The following is a 26076-nucleotide window of genomic DNA, read 5'->3' as shown; positions in this document are numbered from 1 at the left end:
CCTCTTATAACACAGACTGGCCCGTATGATGGTTCTCTGTCGCTACCGTACTGACCCATCGAGTTGAGCCGAAACAGACTTAACATATCTTTTCCACGTGGAAGAAAATTAAAGGAAAAATCTGGTTTGTTACAACTTGGATCATAGCTGTTCTGGAGCTTTCAATTATATTGTACGGTACAATCGAAAGCTCCAAAACAGCTGCTGAGTAAACCCTGTGGTGAGACTGTTTTGTTATGTAAAGTTCAAGAATGAGGTCAAGAATGAACCCTCAATCCCAACTTTTAAAACTAACATGGATACGAAAAAAAAAAAGGCATGACAACATAACAACTGGGCAAACTCCGCCTGCCGAGGAAGATGACATGATACAACTGAAAGCTTAAGAACAGCTACTAACTGGAGCTTTTGGTCTTTACAAGTACTGTTTTCAAGGTCAATGATTAATTATTTCCACAGCCATCTTGTCTATCAGCAACGATAGCTGCACTCACCAGATATTTGACTGAGATCCGGGAACACAGCAGCGTTGCTACAGCAAAGTCCAACGGGGGAAGAAAAATAAACATTTAGATGATACGACAGGTTGTATACAAGCCAACCGTTTAGTCAGACCAAACCGCTTTATTTGGAGGTAAATCCAAAGTGAGTGCACTTCAAAGGTCTGTAATAATCCCTTGGTGCATGAAAAAACTGTGCATGCACAACTGTGGGAAGTATGGAAGTCAAAGTTGAACTAGGAGGTCAATCTGTAAACTGTGATGAATGTTCACAACAGTCTTACTGCTTGTCTTTGTTTTCTGTTCCAAATAAGTTTGGCTAACCTGGGGGTCTGTTTAAAAGCTACATGCATGTGTTCCTTGACCTGTCGGATTTTATTTCACGAGCAATTGCAGTTACTCTGGTGAGTGCAGTGTTATCATTACCAATAGGGGTGAGGTCCAGAAGTGCAAAAATAGGACCCAGGTGGTGGTAAAGCGGAACCATCCCTTAGCTCGTACTCCTACTCCGAGCAGCTCTCCAGCTGATCACCGCCGTGCATGTTGATCTGGTTCAGCAACACGGTGCAATCAGACGCAGCAGTGCAGAATAAGAGCAGGAGTGCTGAAATAATTTCATTCATAGCCCGCTGATATGATCAGCTACTTACAAGCAGGAAGAGCTTTTCAACATTAATCACTGGACACAGAACATAAAACAGACACCCACCCGGGCTTCCTCTTGTGGGAGGCGTGCTTACAGTGTGTGCACAGCGCAGGCGTGTACGTGTTAGTGTGAGTGAGTGCATGGCCGCCTCTCAAAACAAGAGCGTCAGGAGGACTAGCTAGACCCCACTGGCCCACATGACAGCTCTCCTCAGGCTACCTCGCGTGGGGGCTGCTGTCCACATGACAGCGGAGAGAGGCAGGCTGTTCAGGCCGAGGACATTCCAGCCTTCCCTGTCAGCCCCAGATGGAAGATACAGTCTCCTCCCTGCCTCATCAATTCTTCCACTGCCAATAGGCTGCTCTGCTCTGCAGGCTTCATGGAGACACAGACACCAGCAGCAGCAGCCCCTCCTGTGTCCCTGATGAAACTGCAGGTCAAACGCTCACTCCTTCTCTCGTGTGTCTCATTTTGAGTGCCCGGTGTAGGTGCGAAGTACGCGATTAGGCATGCTAAGTTGCAGAACACTGGCGGTACATGCATGGTGACGATGCCTTCAGTTCTGGAGACAGAAATAGCGCAGCCACACCCACGCTAGCACATTCAGCACTGCTATGATGATCACTTATTTATACCCAACACCATTAGTTGTTAAAATGCCATCATAAATGAGTAAAGTAAATATATCATCAATAGTGCTGCTGACAAACTAGGCCTTGTCCATAAATCTGGCCTCAAATTTCAAGGATTCCTTTGCATCATACCTGCAAATTGCAATACATTTTACACCATGTACCTAAAATAAAAGGCATGACTAATGCTGTAGCCACAGAGGTACGACAGCACTGAAAACTGTGAGGAAGAAAGAGAGCGGCTGTCTTAAAGAAGGGTCTTTCCTAGAACACTCCTGCCCAGAAAAACTCAGTCATAATCACAAACACAGACAGACAGACAGAGGACAGTTAACCAGCTCCCACTCAGTTCCCACTCGGGTCATGCAGCAGGCAGCGGAGGCCTGTGAGGTGGCGTCCTGGCTCCCACGATGCAGCTGTCCTCCTTTCTCGCCATTCCAAAGTGCTGTGTGTGTGTGTGTGCTGTTGTTGTTCCCGCTTGGGCCCCGTCCAGATTCAGAGATTCAACACTGCCAATTGAGCTCTGGGGGGAGACTAAAGTGTGCTGTAATATATTTACTATCCCTGTTGGCAGCCTTGTTTTGTTGTCCTTGAATGACCGTTTCCCATAGCTTATGCATGGATGACATCATAGCCCTCTGTGGTATGCGAGCTGTGTACTTAGCGACATAGCTGCTAGCCTGCCTCGCCTTGCTCAGTTTGCATCTTTGATTGAGGGGGGATGCAGACAGGGAGCAGGGGGAGGAGACCTGGGTGTAACCTGTGAGGAAACTGCCGAAATGAGGCAGGTAACCTTTTTAAGAAAATATTCGCATGATTTGACTGGACACAAATACCTCTGCTTTGTCTTTTTTTACTTTGTGCAAAACAAGCCTATCAAGTACTGCACATCATGCCTTGTGTCAAGAGAGCAGGAAGAGAGATGATTCTCTCTCCTCTTTTGCTCACTTCCGAGGACAAAGTCACCCATTAGAAGCTTTGATTCGCAGCGGGAACACTGAGCCAATGTTTCCTCTGTTTTGCGATTCAAGAACAATTTGTACTGTCTGGAAAACGCACAAATTTGAATTCCTGACTTTGGTCACTCTGCACAGCTGCAGACTTAAAGGGCCCAATTCACCAGAGTAAACAGCAGTCATGCATATAAACAAGCCTGGGCTTCTTCTTCTTTTTTTTTTTTTAACAGCGTAACCATGGTGGTAATTACAAGAGCATTGCATTTCAAGTAACACATAAAACCACAACAAATAGCATTTTAATTCTCATCACCATATTGATTTCATTATGCTGACTGCATGGGGCGTAATACACTGGGTGTCTTTAATAGATAGAGAAGTGAAACTTGGCCAGAGCTGGATGGTTGCGCCGCACTGTTATGTAGGTGGTCTCTGTGTAAAAGACGACCATTTACTTCATTCAAATGGGCGTTAGAAGGATGCCAAAGAAAACCTGGAAGTGTTTTGGTATTGGGACCGGGGCTTGAAATAGCTCCAGAGGGTTCTGGAGGGCCAGTTCAACTCATATGTCGTTTAACCACAGGAGCACAAACAAGCTGATAAAAGACATGGCCAGCGGCGTCTACTGAGGAGCCAGTCATTATCACACAGCAGGTGAGCAGCAGTGGGCTGCTAGAAAACACAGCCTGGTGCACAGGAATCCGGGTTCACCTGACTACCATGCTCGGAAAAAACGTTTGACTGCTCTTTTGGGATGTGCTCAGAAATAAAAAAAACAGGCACAAAAAGAGAGTTTTGATCCTTAGCAATAAGCTCTGATTTGAGTCACCCCTCCCTTGTTTTTTTTTCACTATTCACCATCAATACAGCCCCAGAAGCCATGCAAGCAGGCCATAAAAGGGGAGGTACCGTGATGTGTCAGTGTGATTTAGAGTCAGGTTGAGGGAGGGGACTCAGCTATAATCTTCCATACAGAGGGCTGAAGAAAGAGCCAGTATTTCAACCCAGCCTCTGGCACCTGAACACACACGGGGCCGACGGCCTCTCGGATGCTCTTCCCTGGGCTGGGGGAAACTGAGAGCAGCCCTCCACCTGAGACGTGCACACATTGGCCTGACTGTCAGGAGAGAGGGTGCGTTTGTCGAGGCCCGGGACCCTGCCCATATGTGGTGATGTGGTCAGGGCTTAGGGGCCGGCTGGGGCTACTCTGCCCTAATTGGCAGTGGAACATTAGGTCTGTCTGTCTGTCTGACCTTCTGCCTGTCTGTCTGGCATCTGTTCAGAGATATAAGCCAAATTGAGAAATTAGAAGAAAATGAAAATACCCATTTCTAATAGCATCATACAAAAACACCGAACCACACTTCTTACATATGTAACAATGCAGAAAAACATAACCGGAGCAGCACAGATTTGTATCATTGCAGTGCAATATGATTCATCACATGACATAGAAATGCACCAAGCTGAGCGTACAAGTGTTTTCATAACATCCGGGAGAGAGAGACTGCAGACAAAACGCACTCTGATCCTATCACAGGACACCGTGTACCAGGAGGAAAAAGTACAGTCATGCAGTGGCGTTGTGATCGCGCTACAGCGGGTTCTTTGGACATATGCACCATCTGGTGGACAAAAAGAGAACCCCCCTCCCCTCTGCCACACTAAAATTAAAGTGGGTGTGCTGTGTGGGGTAGGCTGGCTTTGATGTGCTGCTGGCATTAAAGGGAATGACTTCAGGGCAGGGATGGCAGGTTAGTAATCATGTCTGTCTGCTGGTCTGCAGTTGTCGTACCCAGACTTAATAACTGGGTTGGTGTTTACAGGCCTGAGAATAGGGCCTTACATACTCAGAAAAGCACAAGAGAAGGAGGAAGACAGAGAGAGGAAGAAAGAAACAGTTTGCGCAAGTGTATCTGTGTTTGAGAGTGAGAAAAAGAGACGGAGTTGGCCGGCTGCCCACGCAAATGACAAGTGAGTTCCACCCACTGAGTCAGATACAGCAGAGTGCTGTGACTACTAAGACTGGTTGTCAAGGAGATCCTCTCTATTTGTCAATTAAAGGAACTCCATGTGAGGATTACTCTGACCTCGAGAATAAGCAATGCATCCGGAGTGGGAACGCTGGCATCTGAACGGGCAAAACAAGACAAAAACAAGAGTCACTCCACAGAACGGAAAATCAACACACTCTGACCACAACATAACACAATCAATATGCTCTAAACAGCAGCATGTCACAGGGCCCTGTGAAAGAGGGGGACGCAAAGAGCAGGCACACCCACTGGTACGAGCTAAATTCAACCAAGGCTGACTTCACACAGAGAAATGTAGACATACTGTAACATACAGGCTTGGCTGATTGGTTCAGAGCTCAAGAAGCCAAGAGGAAGGAGCCTGCTGTCCACTTTCCCTCCGTGTTGGCCACTCCCTGGTTCCTGCTGCCAACTGGCCTGTTTTAATAATGGATCACAGGTAATTAGACTGCTGTCTCATCCATTATTCACCTCCAGCAGGACAGGCAGACAACTCGCCCTCACTCTCGCAGCCCACCCACTTAAAGTGAAAAGCAAAGCCTGCCTAACTATGACCCGACTTCCCTGCCGCACCTCACTGTGGGTGAAAATTGCCCCGGCTCTTTTTGGAAGCAGTTTCTTGGGACGACGGGCCAGTCACTTACCTTGCTCTCGCTGCTGGTCTCTCTGCTCCATGGACACCAGCGCGGAGAAGTGAGCCTGATCGTAGGCCAGGACCAGGGGCGAGCAGTGACAGCGGCTCGGGGGCACCTCCAGAGGCAGATAGAGCCCACCAAACGGGATTGGAGCAAATGCTGGAATTCGGTTAGAACACCACATCTAGTGTCAGTGCCTTTCCTACTGTCATGTAGAAGGTGGAGACAACATGCAGTTACTCTACCTTCTCCTCCTGAGTCTCTGAGCATCGTGTCAGCCACCACTACAATTGGCCTGCGCAACACATGAGCCAGCACAAACACATGGAACTCCTCTAGACTCTCATAGACCGGATCCTCGGAGTTATCCACCCTGCAAGGAAAAAAGGAAAAACATGTAACACAGTGGGATTATGGGACACAACGACAATTTCCTGAATTGGTACTGACCGATGCAAAGAGCAGCCAAAACGGTAAACGTTCCTGCTGATCATGTGCCTGCGTAATCTGACCTCATCCACTTGGATCTGTGTTGCCCTCTGGCTATCTTTAACAGGCAGGGACAACAGTGTACAAAGATCCATCGGTTTATACGTGGGTTTGAATGAAAGAGAGCAGCAGGGAGGCAGAGGGAGGGAGGCTGAGGCGGAGAGAATAAGCAGAGGCAGAGCTCTCAGGCATGCAACCACCAGGGAACCAGAGGATGTGCAACAATTAAGTTGTCAGCCACACAAACAGCCACGCTGCCAAATTCACTCTAATAAAGAGCCTCTTAATATGTGAATCCCACTCATCCTATTTAGGGGCTCATCTCACACTAGGACCATCAAACATCCCTAACCTGATTACTGTATTACAGTCAAACTCAATGAGAGGTTAAAACCACCAGACTAAATGAGTAAATTATGCTCTTTAATGGGATGTGTTCAGTGATAGAGGGCTTCGCACTGGACGAGCCAACAGCGGGGAAACAACAGCGAATTAATGTAAAAAGACAACGCTGCTTAAATGATGACATACAATTAAATCACAAGCTAATCTACAGCAGGCGTCTTAATGAATCTCTGTTCAACATTGTTGTTTTTTCCTCCTCCACCAGATCAGCTGCTGTACCTTGCGTGTACCTGAGAAAAAAAACGTGTTTATATCAGTGAAAATGGAAACAAGAGAAGAACCACAAGGTTTCTGCGCGTAGGAGGAGGAAACCAGAGTGAGTTTCCAATCTGCCTCTGTAGCCTGAGATAAACCCACTCTCTCTTTTTTTTTTTTTGCAACCGGTGGGGGGAGCGGTGCGCAGATCACATCACCTGCTGCAGCTGCACCACGGCTCGGGGAGGCTGCAGGAATGATTAATACTGATGGCAGCCAGTAGATGGCACAGTCTCACACGAGAGCTCCAGCAATGTTCTTAAATCAAGGAAGCAATTTGAAGGAGCAACAGTCCGAGTGGGAACAATGAGTTTCCCTGACAAATCCATCTTAGTGAGAAGGTCACTTTTGTTTTAATTGTGGGCCTCCTGTTGCGTTTCGATGCACAAGGCATTAAAACACAGCAGGAGAGCTGTAATGTGGGACGAGAGCCACACGGCCCGCCACTGCTGCTCTGCTGTCTCTGTCTTACATGACGATTATGAAGCAAACGCTGCTAGATGCTGGTAAAAGGAAAGTAGTGTGTGTTGCGTCTTGGGAGTCCACAGCGTGCACGCTCGCAGGCTTTTGTTTTTTTTTGGACGTGCCATAGCCGGGCAGCTTACCCTCCGCTGGTGTTGCCGTTTTTGCTGAGGTGAGTGCGAGGCTCACTGGAGGCCAACTTCAGCAGCTCGTTCCACTCTCTCTCCCACTCCTCCTCAGTGTACACCAACCCTGACTGCACAAACACACACACACACACACACACGGGAATTCTGATAAGCACATACTGATGCTCACCCACACAATCCCTATTATTATTCATTTTTGCTATTTTCATCTGCATGTACAAGGTTATCTCCTGAAGCTCCGTGCATCTTGTTTTTTTTTTTTTAATGTGCTTTTCTGCTGTTAATTGATATTTTGATGAAATACAGGAAATGTGGGTAATTAGAGAAAGGTGGATGACATGCAACAAAGCTCCCTGGCCAGATTCAAACCAGGGCGCCACTTTTACACGGGATGCGTCTCAGATCACTGGGCCACCAGGACGCCTCGGGCATTTATTAAAACATGAGCATCTGGACTACTTCTTTGCCTGAGCTATCTTTGGTGACACCATTTTTCTAATAGATTGGCAAATACTTTAATCCATGAACGTCAAGAGAAGGGATGGGAGGTGCAGAGGATTTGACAGTATTAGCAGCAGTGCTACCAAAGCACACTTGGTATCATAGAAAGACTATTTTCCTCGCAGCTAAAATCCACATGTACGGCGCAGCGAGGAAGCTAAAATGAGTGCTTATTAGTGGCTCATCCCTCCGCTTGGTTGCATGGATTTATCAAGGTGTCGTGACTGAAAGAGGATGTGATGCATTTAGGAGGCGCGGTGCACTAAGATGGACACTCTCCCAACCTCCTTGTTCTGTTGGGTCTGCTGCCACCTCCACCTCCTCTTCAGAGCGTCTCTCTCCGCTCCGCTCTTCATCATGGTATACAGGGATTTCCTCAGCATCAGGTCTCGGTCATGGAAGCCCCACATCCCTGAGCAACACGGACAAACAACACCTTCACTGCATGTTACGACCGAGGACATGAAACAACCACTTAACACGCTGTAGATGAGAAAGACAGGGGGTTAGATTTCTGAGCTGCACCTGTAAAATCATTCGGCGATGACCTCAGCTTTTTAATTTCGTGCCTAAAAATGTCTTTCACCACTCATCAAAGGGCCTTAGTTGTCTAACTGTCAGTGTATATTACATTAGCTCCGGTGCCTCTAACCCCAACGGCTCCTCTGCTGCTCCAGCAGTCCTCATGCTGGGGAGCCAACAGTCTCCTCCAGCATGAACCTGAATACGCCGCCATCCCCCTCAACCCTGCAGCTGACAATTTCCTGCGACGTATAGGTCAGCTATCTCCCTCCCTCCTCCCTTCCTTCCTTGCTTCCTGTGCTCTCTCACTCCTCCTTTGTCCCTCCCTCCTTCAGCAGCTGTGGCGCAGCACTGACACTGTTATGAGACAGCTGTGACACTGACTTGCACAGATGTTTCATACCAAGAAATCCTGATGGATGTTATGGCCATACTATGTGTTTAAATTAACTATGTTTAAATTGTAATAGAATTCTAAATTTTTAATTGTCTTTTCATCGCTAAATTGCTGAATGAGGAACTGAGTGACTGAGCCTATGGACCCCTGATGAAAGAACTGCAATATTTATATAGTTGCAGTGTTACAAACTGGGTGTCTCTCTGGAAAAAATGATGTATTAAGTTGCTGCTGATGCAAACTGAACATTTCCTACAGCGACAGCTTCACATTAAAAGCACTGAACTGGTGAAACGCAAATTCCCTTTTATCATGAAGTACTCACAGGAAATGCGATGTGTTTGTCAGTGAGCTTTGCACTCTGTCATCAAAAATGTGTCCAGCAAACAAGATATGCAGTGCATATGTGCAGTGTGCAGCATAAAATCAGATCACTGTTGCTCACAGAATGATGAAAAAAGGTACATCATCACCGGACTTCTTTATTAATATGACAGGAGTTTGTTTTGCTGCCCCCAGAATTATGTAACCTGCAGTATCAAACCACATTTGCTGTAACTACAGTTGCTGCCAAACCAACCAGGCCTGAAATCTTCAAGACTGTCACGCTTAATACACTGTAGTGTGCATGAGTAGCTCACCTAAAGAGGCAGCATGCAGGAGGCAGTTCCCGTCCCCTGTGGTGGCCAGAGGAAGCAGCTTCTTACAGCTGGTGCACATGGTGGACCACCAGTTCAGACGACCTGCGCACACGTACAACATCATGAGGCCATGAACTGTACACAAAACTGAGGAACAGAAGGGAGCAAACACACTTACAAAGTTGTCAGTTCAAAGTGAAAAACACACAAAAAAAGATCGGTGATAAGATCCCGGTGTCTATTTGCATAGTCCAACTCATTGTGTCGTTTAGCTTTATGGGCCCGCAACACTTATTCCTAACCCAGTCCGACATCTTTACGAACAGAAGAATCCACAAAAAAGAAGCTTTAGCACGTAAAAAAAAAAACAAAAAAACAGGATGGGCGCCATAGGTGGGGAAAAAGGCAATCACAGCAAATGAAAAGAAAACTGTTCATTTATTTATACAACAACTGTGAGTTTAAAGCAAATCTAATTTAAATAAGACCAATAAATTAACTTCAAATACATAAGTCTCAGGACGCAGGTTCATGATAAAGTTCTATAGCACATAATTTCTAATTATTTATAAGAGCATTAACGGTTCCAGGGAGCGTGGATAAATGGCAGCTCAGATTGTGTGCGGGGGATGTGGTCAGAGCAGGCAACTCCTCTATCAGTAACCATCCATCGAGAACAATTAGCCAACAATCATAATTAGCTTCAATATCAATGATTAGCACGGGCTGTATGCATGCACACACCCTCAAATGCCCAGCAGCCTCGCAAAAAAAACCCACCCTGAATATCTTCCTGCTCAGCCTGACTTTTACAGTATCTCCACTTTCTGCTCCATCACCGCCTGCCCATGTCCCTGAGGGAGAGACGACTGCTTCGCAGCCCTGGGCACGGCACGCTGCTTTACTGCAGGCTGCCTCGCTGCCCCGAGCCTGGGGTGATCTGACTGCATCATTTATTTAACAACAGTAAACACAGAAGAGGCTCTGAATGATTTACCCCGCAGTGTAGATGGGCTCAAAATGCAGATGCATTTTTTGCATTCCTCCATTTTTTTTCCCCACACGTTAGATATCTAAGTTCATTTTCCGGAAATGTGGACTACCGTTACGTCCCGGCGCGTTCAATGGCGTTACATCCAAGAATGATCCATATGCCGGTTGAGATTCAAACAGCTGTAAAGTCATGCTAATACACAGCTGGTTGTTCTACTTTATTTTAGATTTTCTTAATATCAGAGATACATATTTTATAAGAGCGTCTCAGCTGTGGTTTCACCCACAGTTTGTGATGCATATAATGTGGATTAAATTTATGACTGTGCTAAGATTTTTACGACCATAAATCCTTCACTCACTGGAGATCAGATACTGTCGTCTGGTTGGTTAAGCCTCTGTTGGTGAAGTATATGTTAAACTATAAGGCTTATTTATGTGTTTGTGAAATACAGAAATAAGAAGGTCAATATGTTTAAGTGTCCCGATGTTCTTTTTGAGTGACTGTTGCCAGATTTTGAAGAAAATTAGGCGAGGAGGGCTTTACGATCTCTGCAGTCTCTGTGTGGGAAAATCTGCTGGAAGATCACTGACTAGTTTCTCTCTGTAAGTTCAAAGCTTCAGCTGGGAGATGAATCCTTTGGGATCCTGGATGCTTTGAATTAGTTGTTGTCGTCTTGCTTCCAGATGATGCTGCTTCTCTGATCTGCTCTGTCTCTCTGTCTAATCTCTGTCTCACCTTCTGCGTCTCTGTCTACATTACTGGAATGTCTCGTTGCTGCTGCTTTGTGCTGCATTTCAGTGTACTCTGAATGAAGAAAACGGTGTAATGCACAAGATTCTGTTACATATCTCATATCAGTAGCAGGACATGTACCATAATACAGTTGTAGAATGTATTATATTATATCCTGTAATACTCACCAGCCTGCTCCAGAGCCATCATGGTGGACTGCTCTATCAGGTCTCTCTCTATGAAGCTCCTGAAATCCTCGCTGTACACGCTGAGGTCCGGCAGCTGGAATGTGTAGATGGGCATCTCAAGAGGGAACTGCTCGCTGGTACACTCGTTGGCCACCTGCAGCCGCGCCAGAGAGACGATAGCAGAGCTGGCGTGGGAGATCCCGCGGGACAGACGCTTCTCTAGAGGGGAGAAGAAGGGAGGCTTGAGTGGATGAGTGGGAAGCGAGTGAGGACAGAGAAAACTGTTGAGGTGATGATGCGGTGTTGAGGTGACCCTCGTACCTTGTGCATTGTCCTCCTGCTTCTGTGCGCACGGCCTGTCGATCTTGCTGACATGGGTGGGCGTGTCACGTGCCTCTGGCTGCTTGTAGTAGCGGCCCTCGTTGAAGACCTGCGGCAGGTTGGCAGTGTGGACCTGCCTGAGCTCCTCGTAATCATTTAGAGCAGCACTGAGGTCCCAGTTTTTACCTGTGGGACACATGCAAAGATCCGGCTGAATGCACATAAGCACCCATCACAAATATCGGGAATAAATGTTGCTCGCAATGCGCGATTATTAAAGTGTATCGCCTTGATTTTTGGGGATTTTCACTCAGAAATATCCAGAATTCCGTTCCCACGCATCAAGAAGTTGCTTTTCTGGTGCAACAGGACACTGCTCACTGCAGTTTACGGTAAACAGGGTTATCTCATGGTGAATAACTTGTGATATGCTACCAGTAGCAGAAAGTGATGAGGACAGTGGGGGTAAAATGCAAAAGATCTGCTGAGTGTGCTGCAGAAAAGGCAGATTCCCTGCAATAAATGCACTTATTATATTCTTAAGAATAATCAGATTTTAAGATTACTGTCTTATTTGATATTGTGGCTTTTAAAGGTTTAAAGTAATTGGCCCAACTATAATGGCATGTATAGCCTATGTGGAGCAATGTCATACAGTGCTTTTGTCTGAGTAAAACATACTACATCATAAGGATAATAGCTAGAGGTGGAGGTTGGGTGGTGCCACAACAATGAAGATAGTGATGGGAGACAGATCTTTTAACAGAGTGACAGCAATATCCTGATGTGCAGGAGGGACCCACACACTGGTACCACACACACGGCATGAAAACACACACACACACACATGCACACACACACAGTTGTCTCCTCTGGGTGCTGTCTTTCTAACAGAGATCCCTTCGAGGTTTAAGAGACACAAGTCAAGCCTCAGCCTTATTATAACTCAGCGTGCCTTCTCATGATGCCACAGGAACGATCTGGAAAACAGTCTTTTTATAAAACTACACGGCCACAACTGCAAACATTCAGAGGGCGCCTGCATGTAATCTGAGCGTGCTTGCGAGACAGGGTCCATTAACAGACTCCCCGTGTAAGAGACCTGCAGGAAGTTGTCCTCCCTCCTCCCGACTTCCAGACATGATGGTTCTCGGCAGTCTGAACATGAAACCTGGCACCGCTAATCGCCGTCTCTCACGCCAATCAATGCAAAACTGATTCTACTTTATGGATCTCAACAGCTTGAGCTGCACAGATCCAGGAATACAGCTTAAGGTCTGGCAACATAGCCACTCAGCACCTAATGCCGGTCTTTAAATGCTTCTACATTAGCCCGCTACTGCTGTGGCATGGAGGGCGTTGTTTCAGCTCCTTCATTTGTAATGGCTGTCGTCAGCAAAAGGAACACTGATAAATTCATCTGCAGTATGAACATGCATTATCCCGATCTATTAGACACACAGCAGCTTCACTGAACTCCTCTTTTTCCTCATTGAAGGACTTTGAGTTAAACCACTCGCATGGGAGGATTTTCCATACAGGGACAGCTGATCTTCATGAGCACACTTTACCAACTAAGCTAATATAACTGATTTATTTAATTAAACATAATCGCCAAAATTAGCTTATTAACTTTTTCTCTTTCAGGAGAAAATTAAAAACCTTCACCCAACAGCTAGTTCTCAATACATTTAAGCACAAAGGTCAAAACACATTCTTCAGTACAGAAACCAGCCTCTAGGGGGCAGCACCACATGTGGCGCTGTCACATTCCTCTGTCTGCCTCTCTGCTTGCTCCTCGTGCCATCCTGACTCAGACCAGAGGGTCACAGAGTGTCTGACTGATGCAGGTCTGGAAAGCTAAGCTAACACCAGCAAGATGGCAGCAGGCATATTACTGAAATAGGACATCCGTGCCCACGTCTGTCTTTGTCTGAGTGCAGTGTCTTGTTTGGTGCCTGTTAGTGTCACATGTATGCCCCTGTGGCCTTGTGCCAAAGTAGAATCAGAAAAAAAGAAAGGACTGGGGGGGGGGGGGGGGAGACAGACACCCAACACTTTAATTCTTTTATCAGGCTAGACACCGCCAGCTGCATAACATACACACAGAGACAAAAAGATTTCCAGGACATGCACGTCCTGCACACGCTCCACAAGGATTTCATCCCCTAATGGAAGCCTGATTAACGTGGGATGTGCTTTTATTCCTCTAAAGTAGACAAAACTGCATCTGTATTTAGAGCTCAGCACTTCTTTGCTGCAGTTTGAGCTGGTCCTGGAATGCAACGCGAGACCGGAGTTGCTCGGCCCTTGTAAAAAAAAAAAAAAAAAAAACGGAAACAAAAACACAAACATCACTTTTACGGGCACTACATATCGCTGCCAATTCGGCTGACCATCAACCAGCTTTCTGTGGCTGTGTGCACTTTTGCTCTGCAGCTTTGTTTTGTTTTGTTTTGTTTTTTCAACACACTGTATGTAAGCTATACAAGTGCCAGCAGCACTCTGCTCCTCAATGAGTTCCAATGAATGGGCACAAAGCTCTCCCAGGGGAGTGCACTCGTAAAACCGTCACACTGGCCTCTAAATCAGCGAGCTGGCTCACTGTTGCGAGCCCCGCTCCTCTCCTCCCCTCCTTTGTCTCCTCTCTCCTCCTCTCCCCTCATTTCCTCTCCTCTTCTGATCTTTCCACTCCTCTGCCCGCTTGAGCGCGATCGCCGCACAAAAACGCAACCCCCCCCAATATTGAGTCTTCTAATGCAACAGTCTAATGCAGGGCAGCGTCGGCGTCTTACCTTCCAGCAGGTCTCTTGCCAGACCTGGTTCTGCCCCCGTGGACCGAACAAAGTCTGACAGGACCGCGTCCATGTCCAGAGTCATGTGATCATGTGTGTGCGCTGCCCAAGGTGCAGCGGTGGCCTTGGTGGACGCCAGCCTTCACGTTCTCATCTGGAAACAGCAACGAGAAGCATAGCAGGCCTTAAAACACATCGTTTCACAGTAAATACGTTTCAGCCACACTTTTAAAAGCCCACCACTCACTAACCCCTGTGAGAAAACAGTCACTGGATGGTCCCCTCTCTCTTTTTTAAATCCCAGCCTGCAGTCTCAGCCCGTTTGTGCTGATGTGTAATGCTTCGTGGAGCTGATACTTCATAGTACTGTGAATAGCACTCCACTCCCTGCGCTCCTCCCAGCTCTCACTAACAGTCATAACATAATATCCATCAGCACAGATGTAATATCAACAACGCAGCCAGAGGTCGTATCCAGGACGCACCTGCCTATCTCCAAAGCCTCTGGCCCACCGCCCATGATCATAACACCACTGACCCTCTTCCTGCCAACGAGTGTCAACCAGGGGTTTCTGGGTACGATCCAGAATCTTAAACCACATCAGTGCTCGGAGCTGGACGGCAAGGAAGGATGTCTGGCGACTGTTTGCGGAGCTGGGCGATGCAGCGTGATGTTATTTCGTATGATCCCATCTGGAGAGCGTGGCTATGTAGCACGAGGGCTCTAATGATCAACAAATATTGCCTTGTTAGGTCACAAACAACACATCTAAAATGCGTCCACTCCCTCAGCCCGTGGAATGAATGAGTCCATGCATAGCTTTCATTCCACTTGAGGCTGTGTGGGTGACAGAGGAACAGAGCTCAGAGCACTGTCAGTGAAGAAACACACACCCACTGGGTTTGCAGCTCTGACACCGGGCCCTCTGTGTGCGGACCGGAGGTTTGACGGCTGCTCGGGTCCACAGCTTTGACCCGAAGAGGAGTGAGAGAGAGTGAGAGAGAGAGAGAGAGAGAGAGAGAGAGAGAGAGAGAGAGAGAGAGAGAGCATGCCAGAGACATTCACATGCTCTGCCCACGCCTCCGAGCTCCGGGTCTCGGTGTGCCACATGACACGACTGTCCATCAGGTTTTGGCTCAGCGCTGAGAACCAGCAGACGCTAAATAGAGCTGACGCAACACAAACGCTGTTGTTTCCTGAATCCCAGGCTGAGGAATATTAGTGGATTACTCTGACAGCAGGATGATAGGGACATTGTGGCATATTTTTTACTAACCGTGACAGAACAATCTCAGAAATGTCCTCTCAGTCGGTAGTATTGTCACATGAAAATTACAAAAAAAATGGCTGCGCACTGCTTGATTGTTGGAATCAGAGAGAAAAATATCTTTGCTCGAGACCCAGCAACTTTAGTCTTTATCATATGCATTATTAATGAGTCAAAGCTGCACTTAAGCTGTAGTTTAGTTGACCTAGTTACTGTCAGCCATTTGCATTGTGTTGCATTGTTGTACTGAGGGAATCTAAGCACATGTAAACTACAGAAAACTCAGGCTGGTCAGCTGGAGCAGTTCCAACTGCAAAGGGCTGTACGTTACTGGAAAGTACAGAACATAGAATACACATAAAAAATGCTTAGGGCATGTTTTGGATGAGGAGCAGGCCCGTTTAATTGATTTGTAAGCATGCACAGCATTCAGCAGCTCACTCTTCCATCAAATGTACAGATCATTTTCCAGCATCCCATTAATGATAGGAATTGCATCCTCTCATCACATGTGCAGCCAACACTCCTGCCAACACCGCTGCACTGTCTGAGCCAAAGGAAGACAGGCTGTCAGTCAAAACCTCATTAAATCACTGTGTGAATATATTCGACATTTTTGATGATATTTCAGTTAACCAGCAGGTAGTAGCCTGAAGCAAAGTGCGCAGTTTAGAAGCTGTTTTCTGCTCAGTTTTGCTGTTACCATGTAGGATGAAGCTCAACGGAGAACGCTGCTCTGGGACACACCGCCTATAGATATCAGGGAAGCCAGATATCTATAGGTAGTGTATATGAATATTTTTAAAAGAAAGCTAAAAACGTATCTCTTCACTTTAGCCTTTAATAAGGACTTCCTGATACAGGTCGGAAACTCTTGTGCTTTGCCTTGTTCTTATGCACTGCTGTATTTATGATTTTATGCATTCTATGTAATCTATTTTTTGCTGCATTTATTATTCAATTCTGTGGTTTCATGCATTGTCTTGATTTTTATTTTCATCCTTATTTTATCTTACTTTTGCTCTCATTATTAAGTGGGTTTTACACAATATGTATATTTTTTTTATTGTTGCTTCTTTCTTAATCATCAATGAAATGGTTGTATATAATAAAGGCAGGCTTACTTATTTCAATTGTAAGACACCTCTTACAGGAAATTGAAAAGGCTCTGAAGTAAGTCTGTGAGGTATTTGCCTTGTCTGAGGGCCATATGTGCCCATAATTACACTCTCTAGGGGTGGACACTTTACTCAGTGCAGAATAATAGGCTGCCCATCAAGTGAGACTCACGATATTGGCTTGCAGGGCAAAAAGCCTTGAGTCTAGTGGTGTGGAGTGAGACATTGAAATAGCTGAATATTATAAGTCATGACCTCATCTTTTCCCTTAACAACAGCCCTATTCAGATCGCTTTCCCTGTGGGAGGTAATTATGACTCAGAAACACCCTAATGCATGTTTCTCTGTCTGACGTAAAAACCATGTGGGCCAGAGGAACCTGGGACTGTCCAGCTCCCTGTTAATCATAATGGCAATCTGCATATTAGTCACAGACATAATGGATCAGGCTTCAAAAAAATATGAAGGCACTATTACAGCACAGTGACCTGGAAATAGATCAGAGGATGACGTTTGTCTGCATTTTTCTCATTTTCAATCCCACAAAAGACCAAAAATAACATTGAGTTAAGGTTCAATACCACAGTGTATAGTTTCATTTTCAAAAAGAACATAAGCAGTAAGTACATTTACTCAAGTACTGTAGTTAAGTATAGCTGTGAGGTACTTATATTTTACTTTAGTGTTTGATTTTATGCTACTGTATACTTTAACTTCACTTCATTTCAGAGGGGAATCTTGTACTTTTTACTGCACTACATTTATCTGACAGCTACTACTTTCTTCACTGATTAAGATTTTACACACAAAAACATACGACCAGCTAATCACACTGTGCCAAATGAAACTACCCAACAACATATAATGTAATATAAATGAGCAGCTTGACCAATCACAGGGGCTTTTTGTCTGCACAATAATACTTTTACGCGTGAGATCTGAAGATCTGAGTACTGGACCAGGACAGTGTATCTGGGAATGAGTCAAAATAAGCTACAGTGCTAGTTCCATCATAATAAAGCAGCCCAGTGCATCAGTGTTGCTCAATTCTGTGCTTTTTATAGTTTATGGACAGTGTTGGCCTTCGACACTGAGTTATAAATCAATATTTGCCTACACAGGCAATACTTCGATCGATTCTTTGTTGATTTTGGTCTTTTCGTGAAATTTGCTGATGATAAGAAAAACACACAGAATACCTCAAGCTTTTTCCGTTAACATTATTTAGTAGCTGTCAGTGACAATGCAGATGACACTGGCTTCTGTACATACTTTCTGTATTTTTGCTGAGGGTTGTTGAGAAGCCATCTGATGACCACGGGACTGTCCGGACCAGATGCAGCTCTAGTCCATGGCTTCAGAGGCAGTGGAGGAGAGGAAGACACCGGGGATGCAGAGAACCCTGAAACACACACACACACACACACACACACACACGTAAGGTTATCACCCTACAACAGAAAGTTATGTCCCTTAGTTCTGATTGACTGACTTCAATTTGAAGCTGCTGTAAAACAGCCAGCAGACACACACCTGTGACTGCATCAGTGTAAATATGCAAATCTAAAATTGTCCCTCAAGCCATCACTTTCATCATGTGTCATTTAGAAACATGTGTCTGCTGGCTGTTCATCAAACTGCCTGAGAGTATTGCTCTCAAACAGTTCCCAACATTTAATTACTGACTGAAAACCAGAGACTAATTTTCTTAATTTCGCTTCCTTTTTATCTAAATGTGTTTTATGAAATTACATCACCTAATGTCACACTCGAGCACTTCTCATACAGCAGAGGGTTTGAATCTGAATTGTGACGTGTGTTACTGCACCTGTCAGCTGTTGAAAGATCCCTATAGAGCAGCGTCATTTCTTCTTAGACGCTCATAAACACTTCCTCAAAGAGCTCAACCTGCCAGGAGTTTAGGTAGCAGCAGCACTTAAAAGCAGACACCACCTTCTGAAGGTCCTTTGACGTAATCACATTTTCAGGTTCTCATACTCGGGTGCAGGTGTGCATGTGACACCAACAGAAAGAAGAAAGTGCCGAGCCAGCCTCACGATCTTTTTCTTTGACGTAACGAAAATGCAAACATGCTGATGCCGGTAAGGGCACAGAAGGTTGATCTTGCATGACGCAGCAGGGAGACATGCGTTTATGCGAGAGACGATTGAGAGAAGAGTGTGAGAGCAACCGAATGCAGAGAGCAACAGTGGAAACCCGGAGCGAGTTTTACCATTGTCCCCGGTGGATCACAGCAGCCGACGTCTCTCTCGGCCCTCTCAGCAGGAACACGGGCAAGTGCTGAGGAGTTAGCGTCAAAGACCTCCTAAGTGCAACTGAAATACCCTTCAGTGTCATGCATAATTCACAAAAAAAAAAAAAAAAAAAAAAAAAGGCTCATATACTGTATGTGTCTTCTGTTTATTTGTACAATCCATCACAGCAACTTCAACCACAGCACTTTAAGTGCTACCTTTGAAATCAGAGCAATTCCTCACTACAAATGACGGCCAGTAATACAAATTGTGGTGCTAATCTAAAAATAGTGTACACTGACTCTTAACTACAAGCTACGCAGAGTCTGAACTAGTAAGTAAACGATTGTTTGTTGCTACTTCAACCATTGCTGCTGGGCTTACACAGAGTGAGAGAATATTCCACTCAAGCAGAAGTTACTTGACTAATATTGTCCTCAGGTAAAAGTGAGATGGCTTGTCTTGAATTATAATTAAGCAGAAGCTCTAAAAAAGGAAGCTTGTCTGGGTAACAGTCATTCTGAAAGGCCAGTAGAGGATCACTACTAATGCTTCAATATAAATATACACTGGTGACCACATTGCATCTCCCATTTAGTGATCTCCAAAGTGGCGGCCATCTTTTTTTTGTAATCTTGCATTCGGCAGATGCTCCACAGGGACTTCAGTTCAGTGTGTTGCTCAAGGACACGTGATCACATGGTCACGAGGGGCCGGGGATCAGACCACCAACCTTACAATTAATGGCCGCTCTGCCACCTGAGCTACACTGCAGGTTGGTGGAAAGTAACTAAATGAATTTAATCGCGTTCTGTACTCAAGTACAATCCTGCTTGAGCATTTCTATTTTATGCTGCCTCAGGCTTCACTACATTTCAGAGGGAAAACCTAACTAGCTGCTTTTCAGATTCAGATCTTACATGTAAAACTCTGCTTTCAAAATCTGTAGCATTGTTATAGATTAAACTAATAATTATGCAGTAGTATAATTACACTGGGGCAGCTGTAGCTCAGGTGGCAGACTGGGTCGTCTACCGGTCACAGGGCTGGCTGTGTTGGTTCAATGCCCACCTCCTCATGTCCACATGTCAAAGTTACACTGGACGGCGCTTCAGTTCCTTAGCCCGGTGCATTCCTGACTGCAGGTCCCAAGCCCAGATAAATAGGGAGTGTTGTGTGACATCTGGTGTAAAAAGCCAATGCCAAATCAAATATCATATCATAGAAATCAGATTTCCATGCTGGGTTGTGCATGTGAAAGAAGATAATTACATAACACATCACAACACATTTTATTGCCAATACCTAAGACTGTTACTTACATAAACGGTCTTCTTCAGTCACTGAATTCTTTCATATCCAAAGTTCTTGAGGCCAAGTAGTTTAAAATGACATAAATCTACAAGTGAAAGTAACAGAGCTGATCAAAAAGCACCTGACACACACTGTATGCCTCCACACCCGGTGATTAGTTAGAGTGTGTGTGCTGGTACATTCGGGTCACAGATGAACAGACAGTGCTCACTGCAGGCTGCGTCTTGTGGTCTCAATATGAACACTTTTTAGACCACGGGGGGAAACAGCTACTGCCTCATTTTCACTCCGCTGTTGTCTGCTCTCTGACAATCTTCCCATTTCACTGCTGAGGTGCCGAAATATGAGACAGAACAGAGCCAAGTTGCATATTCTCCATATTACTGCACTCACACACACTGCATTGTTTACCTCCTGTGGTCCACTGACCCGCGAGCACACTGCCCGCCATCCCTCCATATTTACAAGGGCCCGTTTGTAGACGGTGTATAACAGAGACACAGGACTTGCTTCTTAATCATAAACAGTGGAAGACACTCCATTGATCTCTCCTCCAGCATTACAGTGCACTCAACATACACTGCAGCTATACAGCAATCCAACAACCTCAAATTACTTGAAAAATTCATTTCGGGTTCTGTCAGATGTAGCCGTTAGCATCAGATGTGATATACAGGAAACACCTACTTATTATAGGCAAGCTCGAACGCATTTTTCACAAATAACAGCCATAATCTTGATGCGAGCAAAAACATTGTGCAGAGCCGACTATTATAAATGAGCCACCCAGGGAGGCATCGGATGTGCCCCGCTGAGAGCCGTACGTCGCTGACGTTTTGTAATTCAAGGACCAAAAGACAAGTGACATTTAAAATGCAGTAGCTATGTCAGGCTTCCATTTAAAAACTATCACCACTGTGCTAAATTAGTCATTATCACCTGTCAATCAAGTTTTATGCACCGCATGACAATAAACGTACCTGTGTGGATCTTCCAGTGGAGGGGCGTTAAAGGTGTTAAAATCGAATCAACCTTTTCTCAGAGAAAGATAACGGCATCTCTTGTAAACTTGTGAAAAATAATAATAAAAAAAAGCTTAAAAAACACAGCTGTTTTAAACTCTAAAAAACAATTAAATGCAAAACCACCCTACAATATTCATCTTAACACCGCAGAGCAGCTTGCCACCCACTACTTCCTTTTTTATGTTTAACACTGTTTGAAGCTTCACCAGTTTAAACCAACTTTCTTACAGTTGGCTGATTAGAAGTGTGAAATGAGCTCACAATGAAAACTCGCAGCCTTTACTCCGTGAATACTTCACAGTCCAACACAATCGCATGGAAAATGGTGCACAAGTGGTTTTTCCATCGACTGAAGCTTATTTGCCGTTTAATGCAGATTTTGATTATCATAACAGTCCATCTTTCCATGACGTGCATGTATATACAGTCACTTTACAGTAATAGGATGAGTTATTGTTGAGATAATTGTCTCCGTAGTGAGCAGTGATCGCCCACATGCAAGGCAGATACACAGCAGGTGGGAGGTGAACATACTGTACAAACACTTGTACTCTACTCTTTGCACTGCATCCCCTCTGTAGCTGGAAAACGGTCAGGCAGCAAATCCTATACATGCACACTAAAGTTAACAGCAGTGTGTACATTTGGTGTTATGCTGTTAAATAAGCTTTTAAAAGGCAGCTTCTATTTTGACTTCCATTTTTGCCAATAAGAGTTGATGTAGATGTCAGACTTGAGTGCACCGTGTGGACTGAACGCTACTACAGCATAAAACACTGATGCTGTTAAGGAAAAATCCACCCTTTACACACTGTTAGATAGCAATAATTTATGCTCAATGCTTTCCAAGAGTCTTATCATTTATGTTTTTGTTTCCACTTTCCAGAACCCTGCCCTGTCTGCTTCTACTTAAGCTTCTGATGTCCTCTATTTCACAGAATGTTTTCCACAACCCCAAAGCAACTGCTTCCAAACGAGAGGATGCAGGCATGTAGCATGCTGGGCAGACAGGGGAAATAATAACATAGACCCCTTACAATTAATGCATTTAATACACTGCTCTGATTGACAATGGAGAAATTAGTACCTCTGGTATCTCTCTCTATTTTTCTGATTTTTCCTCCTGTGTTACTGCTGAAAGTTGGTGCAAAATAAGACCCTTTAGGAGTTCATTCTAGCCAGAGTGTGGCTGTGTGTCTGCATCATTACACCAACCAATATCTACAACCAGTTGCCTGCACAAAGTTATCTTAAAAAATATCTGCAAGTTTATATGAACTTATAAAAACAACCATAATGGACTGAACATAAATTAATTCCTGTCACACGGACGGTTTCTCATCATCGATCATCAGAGGAGAGGAGGTAGCCGCTAGAGATTTTTTTAAATATAACTCCTTTGGACTAAAATGATTAGTTGATTAATGGCTTGGTTGATGGACAGAAAATTGATCTACAACAATTTTTATAAGTGACTAAACACTGATGTCATAAATCAAGAAAAAAAGCCACATACTTGCTGTTTTCTTTCCTTCTCTTATATAACTGGATATTGAAAGTCTTTGGCTTATGGACTGCCGTATAGACAAACACACAATTTGAAGACATCACTTAGGGCATGATGAGCTAGTAATAGGCGTTTTTCACAGTATTTATATCTTTTATATTTCTATTCATGCTTTAACTGCTGTGGAAAACAATCAGTAGCCCTATAAGTCTTGAATGGATTGCTCTATATGAACTGATTGGAGCAATTTGTTGATCTTGGATACATCAGACATGTAATCATATCTCTGCTGATTGCTGTTCGTATAAGGTGTCCTGAAAAAGCAAATGCGCAGATGCCACATAATCTCTAATAAAGGCTTCGTGCTGATACGGTACATTTGTCAGCTTGTAGCTGTAAATGAAAATGACCACAGAATGTGGTTGAGAAACAAAGGAACAAAATATCAAACAACATTTATGAATGAGACAGTCTGCCTGAGTGATCGATTCAATTCATCCCTCTAGCTCACTCCACAGCTTCGCAGTATAGCAGGTGGCACTAGTCCAGAGAGCCAAAACCACCTTTGAGACCTGAAACCTGAGCCGATTTACAAAATAGTGGCAAGAGACCTGTCCAGCAAGGAGAGGACATAAGATGTGGACCTGTTGGTTAAACACAAATTAAGTTAGCCAAACCTCAAAGAGTCTGATCCCCCTTCTGCTGGACAGAATATTCTGGATTCTTCAAAGCCGGCAGAGAATAAAATCTTACAATCTGGCTCGGACAAACAGCCTCGTAGGGCCAACTGTGGCTCCATCGCCGGCGTGTGAGCCGAGCCGTGGTTAGCAGGGCCAAGCAACAACGGGCTCAGGCTGCTCTGCTCAACACTGCTAGATAACCACCCCATGATCCCCGTCTCTGGAGTCCACGAGTGTGTGTGTGTGTGCAAAAACATGAACCGTCGCTCAGTGTGCCCTCAGCGTTTACCGACGTCAGGCCAACGGAGCAAGTGCTTCCACAAAGGGCTGCCAAAGCACTGAAGACAGCTAATAAAAGATGGCATTCATTCTTACCCAGTACTAACTCACATGCCTATGCACGGCAAAACGTCGAGCCACCCTCCCGGTTTAGGTCAGAGAAAAACCCTAACCCTAACCCTAAAACAATGGCTTTTTGCTATTTTAACACACTACAAGATGTAAGCACAGAACTAAACAGCATTGTCGCGTAGGTACTACTGATGCAATTCAATGCATAAGGGCCGAAACAGAGAAAAATACTGCAACAGAAAATACTGTTACATTAGACTTGCGGTAATTGTATGCTGGAGGAACAAATGAGCACAATTCCAGGTAAACAGATCATTTCCACCTTGCATCAGTACTAAATAATCAACACAATCCATTAGCATGCTTCATAACACAGCACACTTAAGTGGCATGGAAAATTCATGTAATGGGATATTATAATGTCTCACCAAACTACAAACTAAGCACTTCCACTATTTCAAAAGTCCTTGCTTGAGAGCACAAGATTCAATCAGTGAATTTCAATGCAGAGTGGTAGCAGCACTTGCTATTCAGCCTTCATATCAGTCAGTCAGCCTCAATCTCTGTCCCTCCTCCTCCTCCTGCAGCCACAATGGCAAGCTTGTACTTGTGGTGATTGTGTATGTGCCTCACCAGTGCTCAGCGTTTCGGTGCGGCGAACGTGTGCACGTGAGTGTACAACCAGACAGACGTGTGACGCGTTTCAATCAAGCAAGTGCTCTTCACCTGAGCGCCGGCTCATCAAGTTAAGCCATTTTGATTTTTGAGAGCTCCGTATTTCTCTCCAGTCACCACCTGGGAGTGCGCCGAGTCCCTCCTCATCCCTCCATTATGCTCAGCTCGCTGGTGGGACTCCCCCTGCCTTCAAGACCCGCGGATGGCATTTATTAGCTGTGACCTGGGAGCACCCTCGCAGCCGGACATATAAACCGCTGAGCCCCGACTTCCAGTGGCAAGAAGACGGTGGAAGGGCCGACTCTCGCCAGCCAAACATGAAGCACTCCTTGACGCGAGGTGGAAAGAGAGCATGTTGCTCCTAAGTCTTGACCTCTGGACTGAGTCTGTAATCGAGCCATGCATAAACACCGGCACAAATACTTTCACTTCCTCTCCCTTAATCCTTCTCTAACCTTCAAAAAAAGCCAGACTTCTGTGCAGCGGCCCCTCACATGCTCCGAGAAAGATGCTGCTGGAAGCAATAATGTCACTCTGCATCTCAGCTGCTGCGCCGCACACTGCCAGCACAGCATATGCACGGAGTGGAGAGTTGAATTTGAACTAAATGCATCATTGCATTAATATTTGAGGTAAATTTAAATGAATGCTGCAGTGGACGGCATGAGCGCTGCACTGTGTGTGTGTGAGGGCTCCTGGAAAACCTTCGAAGAAAGTTTAGAAGCTCAGGCTGTGACGGTCTTCAAAACGATCAATTCTTCTGGTTTCGATTATTCACAGACACGAGAAACGACAGATCATATCTCCCAAAAGCAACGTTCAGTGTTTACACTACAAGCAACGAACCAGTTGAACAAAGCAACTTGGAATTCTTCTGTCTGACCTTACAGTCGAGCTAAATCTTCGGTTCTAACTGAGCTCAGCTGTGTGTGCAGCGTGCACCCAAACAAAGAGCTGGTCACTGAGGGGCACAGAACAAGATCATAACCCCTTAAAATGTCAGTCCCTCCAGCCCTCCCACCACAGCGGCCAATACCTCTTCTGCCCCGACTGGGCCCTTTTCGACAGAGGCGCCACGAGCAGACAGCTGCGACTAGACGCCGAAGCCTTACCAAAGCAGAAGGTTCCTGACTCTCGGTGGATTTGGAGAAGATGGCAAAGGAAAGGAAAGAGGAGGAAAAAAGCATGCTGTGGATATAAAGCACGCACTAAGCAGCCAGTGACAGGTACACTAATGACATGATGAAACAGGCTTTCAAGCACTGAAGCCAGGACGTTACATATACACAGAGGAGGCATAAAGAACTGCTTGCTATCTGAATACTTATCTGATCCCACGTGAGATAAACAGACCCACTAGCCGAAGCCAGCTGGTGTTTGTGCTGAGGGAGGGCGTCCTCTCAAGTGTTGAACACACAGAATCTTTTCGCTTGGTCCTCGCCAGCTCAAAGACCTGCGCGTCCCTCCTGAATCTATCTGTGAATATGATCGTAGGCTGACGGGCTTTGTCTGGAAAGATCTTTGTCATCACCTGCAGATCGGTGATAACTGGGGGTGTGCTGTTACTGTACATATGCTTCCATCACATCACTTTCATATTCCCTCCTTTTGCTACTTTATCATG

At 45.2% G+C, this 26076-nt stretch overlaps 1 protein-coding gene across 7 annotated transcripts in view; it reads right to left on the bottom strand.

Moving 5' to 3' along the window:
* Nucleotides 1–26076, bottom strand: part of otud7a (OTU deubiquitinase 7A) — a 38851-nt gene that overhangs the window by 4567 nt on the left and 8208 nt on the right. The window contains exons 1-13 of one of the 7 annotated variants that reach the window (XM_041939531.1): nt 20223–20292; nt 19972–20083; nt 17918–18047; nt 14260–14413; nt 11465–11650; nt 11144–11362; nt 9227–9328; nt 7951–8078; nt 7160–7272; nt 6519–6529; nt 5856–5952; nt 5651–5778; nt 5415–5564 (exon numbers count right to left, since the gene is read on the bottom strand). In XM_041939531.1, coding sequence (XP_041795465.1) covers nt 5415–5564; nt 5651–5778; nt 5856–5952; nt 6519–6529; nt 7160–7272; nt 7951–8078; nt 9227–9328; nt 11144–11362; nt 11465–11650; nt 14260–14344 — 1219 coding nt within the window. In that variant the 5' untranslated portion in view covers nt 14345–14413; nt 17918–18047; nt 19972–20083; nt 20223–20292. Of the gene's footprint in view, nt 1–5414; nt 5565–5650; nt 5779–5855; nt 5953–6518; nt 6530–7159; nt 7273–7950; nt 8079–9226; nt 9329–11143; nt 11363–11464; nt 11651–14259; nt 14414–17917; nt 18048–19971; nt 20084–20222; nt 20293–21194; nt 21310–25564; nt 25693–26076 lie in introns of those variants that run through there. The other 6 variants (XM_041939533.1, XM_041939532.1, XM_041939534.1 and 3 more) reach the window with 6 other exon arrangements.

This window comes from Chelmon rostratus, chromosome 6 (assembly GCF_017976325.1).
Source record: "Chelmon rostratus isolate fCheRos1 chromosome 6, fCheRos1.pri, whole genome shotgun sequence".
Classification (NCBI taxonomy): Eukaryota; Metazoa; Chordata; class Actinopteri; order Chaetodontiformes; family Chaetodontidae; genus Chelmon; species Chelmon rostratus.
This window is presented reverse-complemented; position numbering and strand designations above follow the sequence as displayed.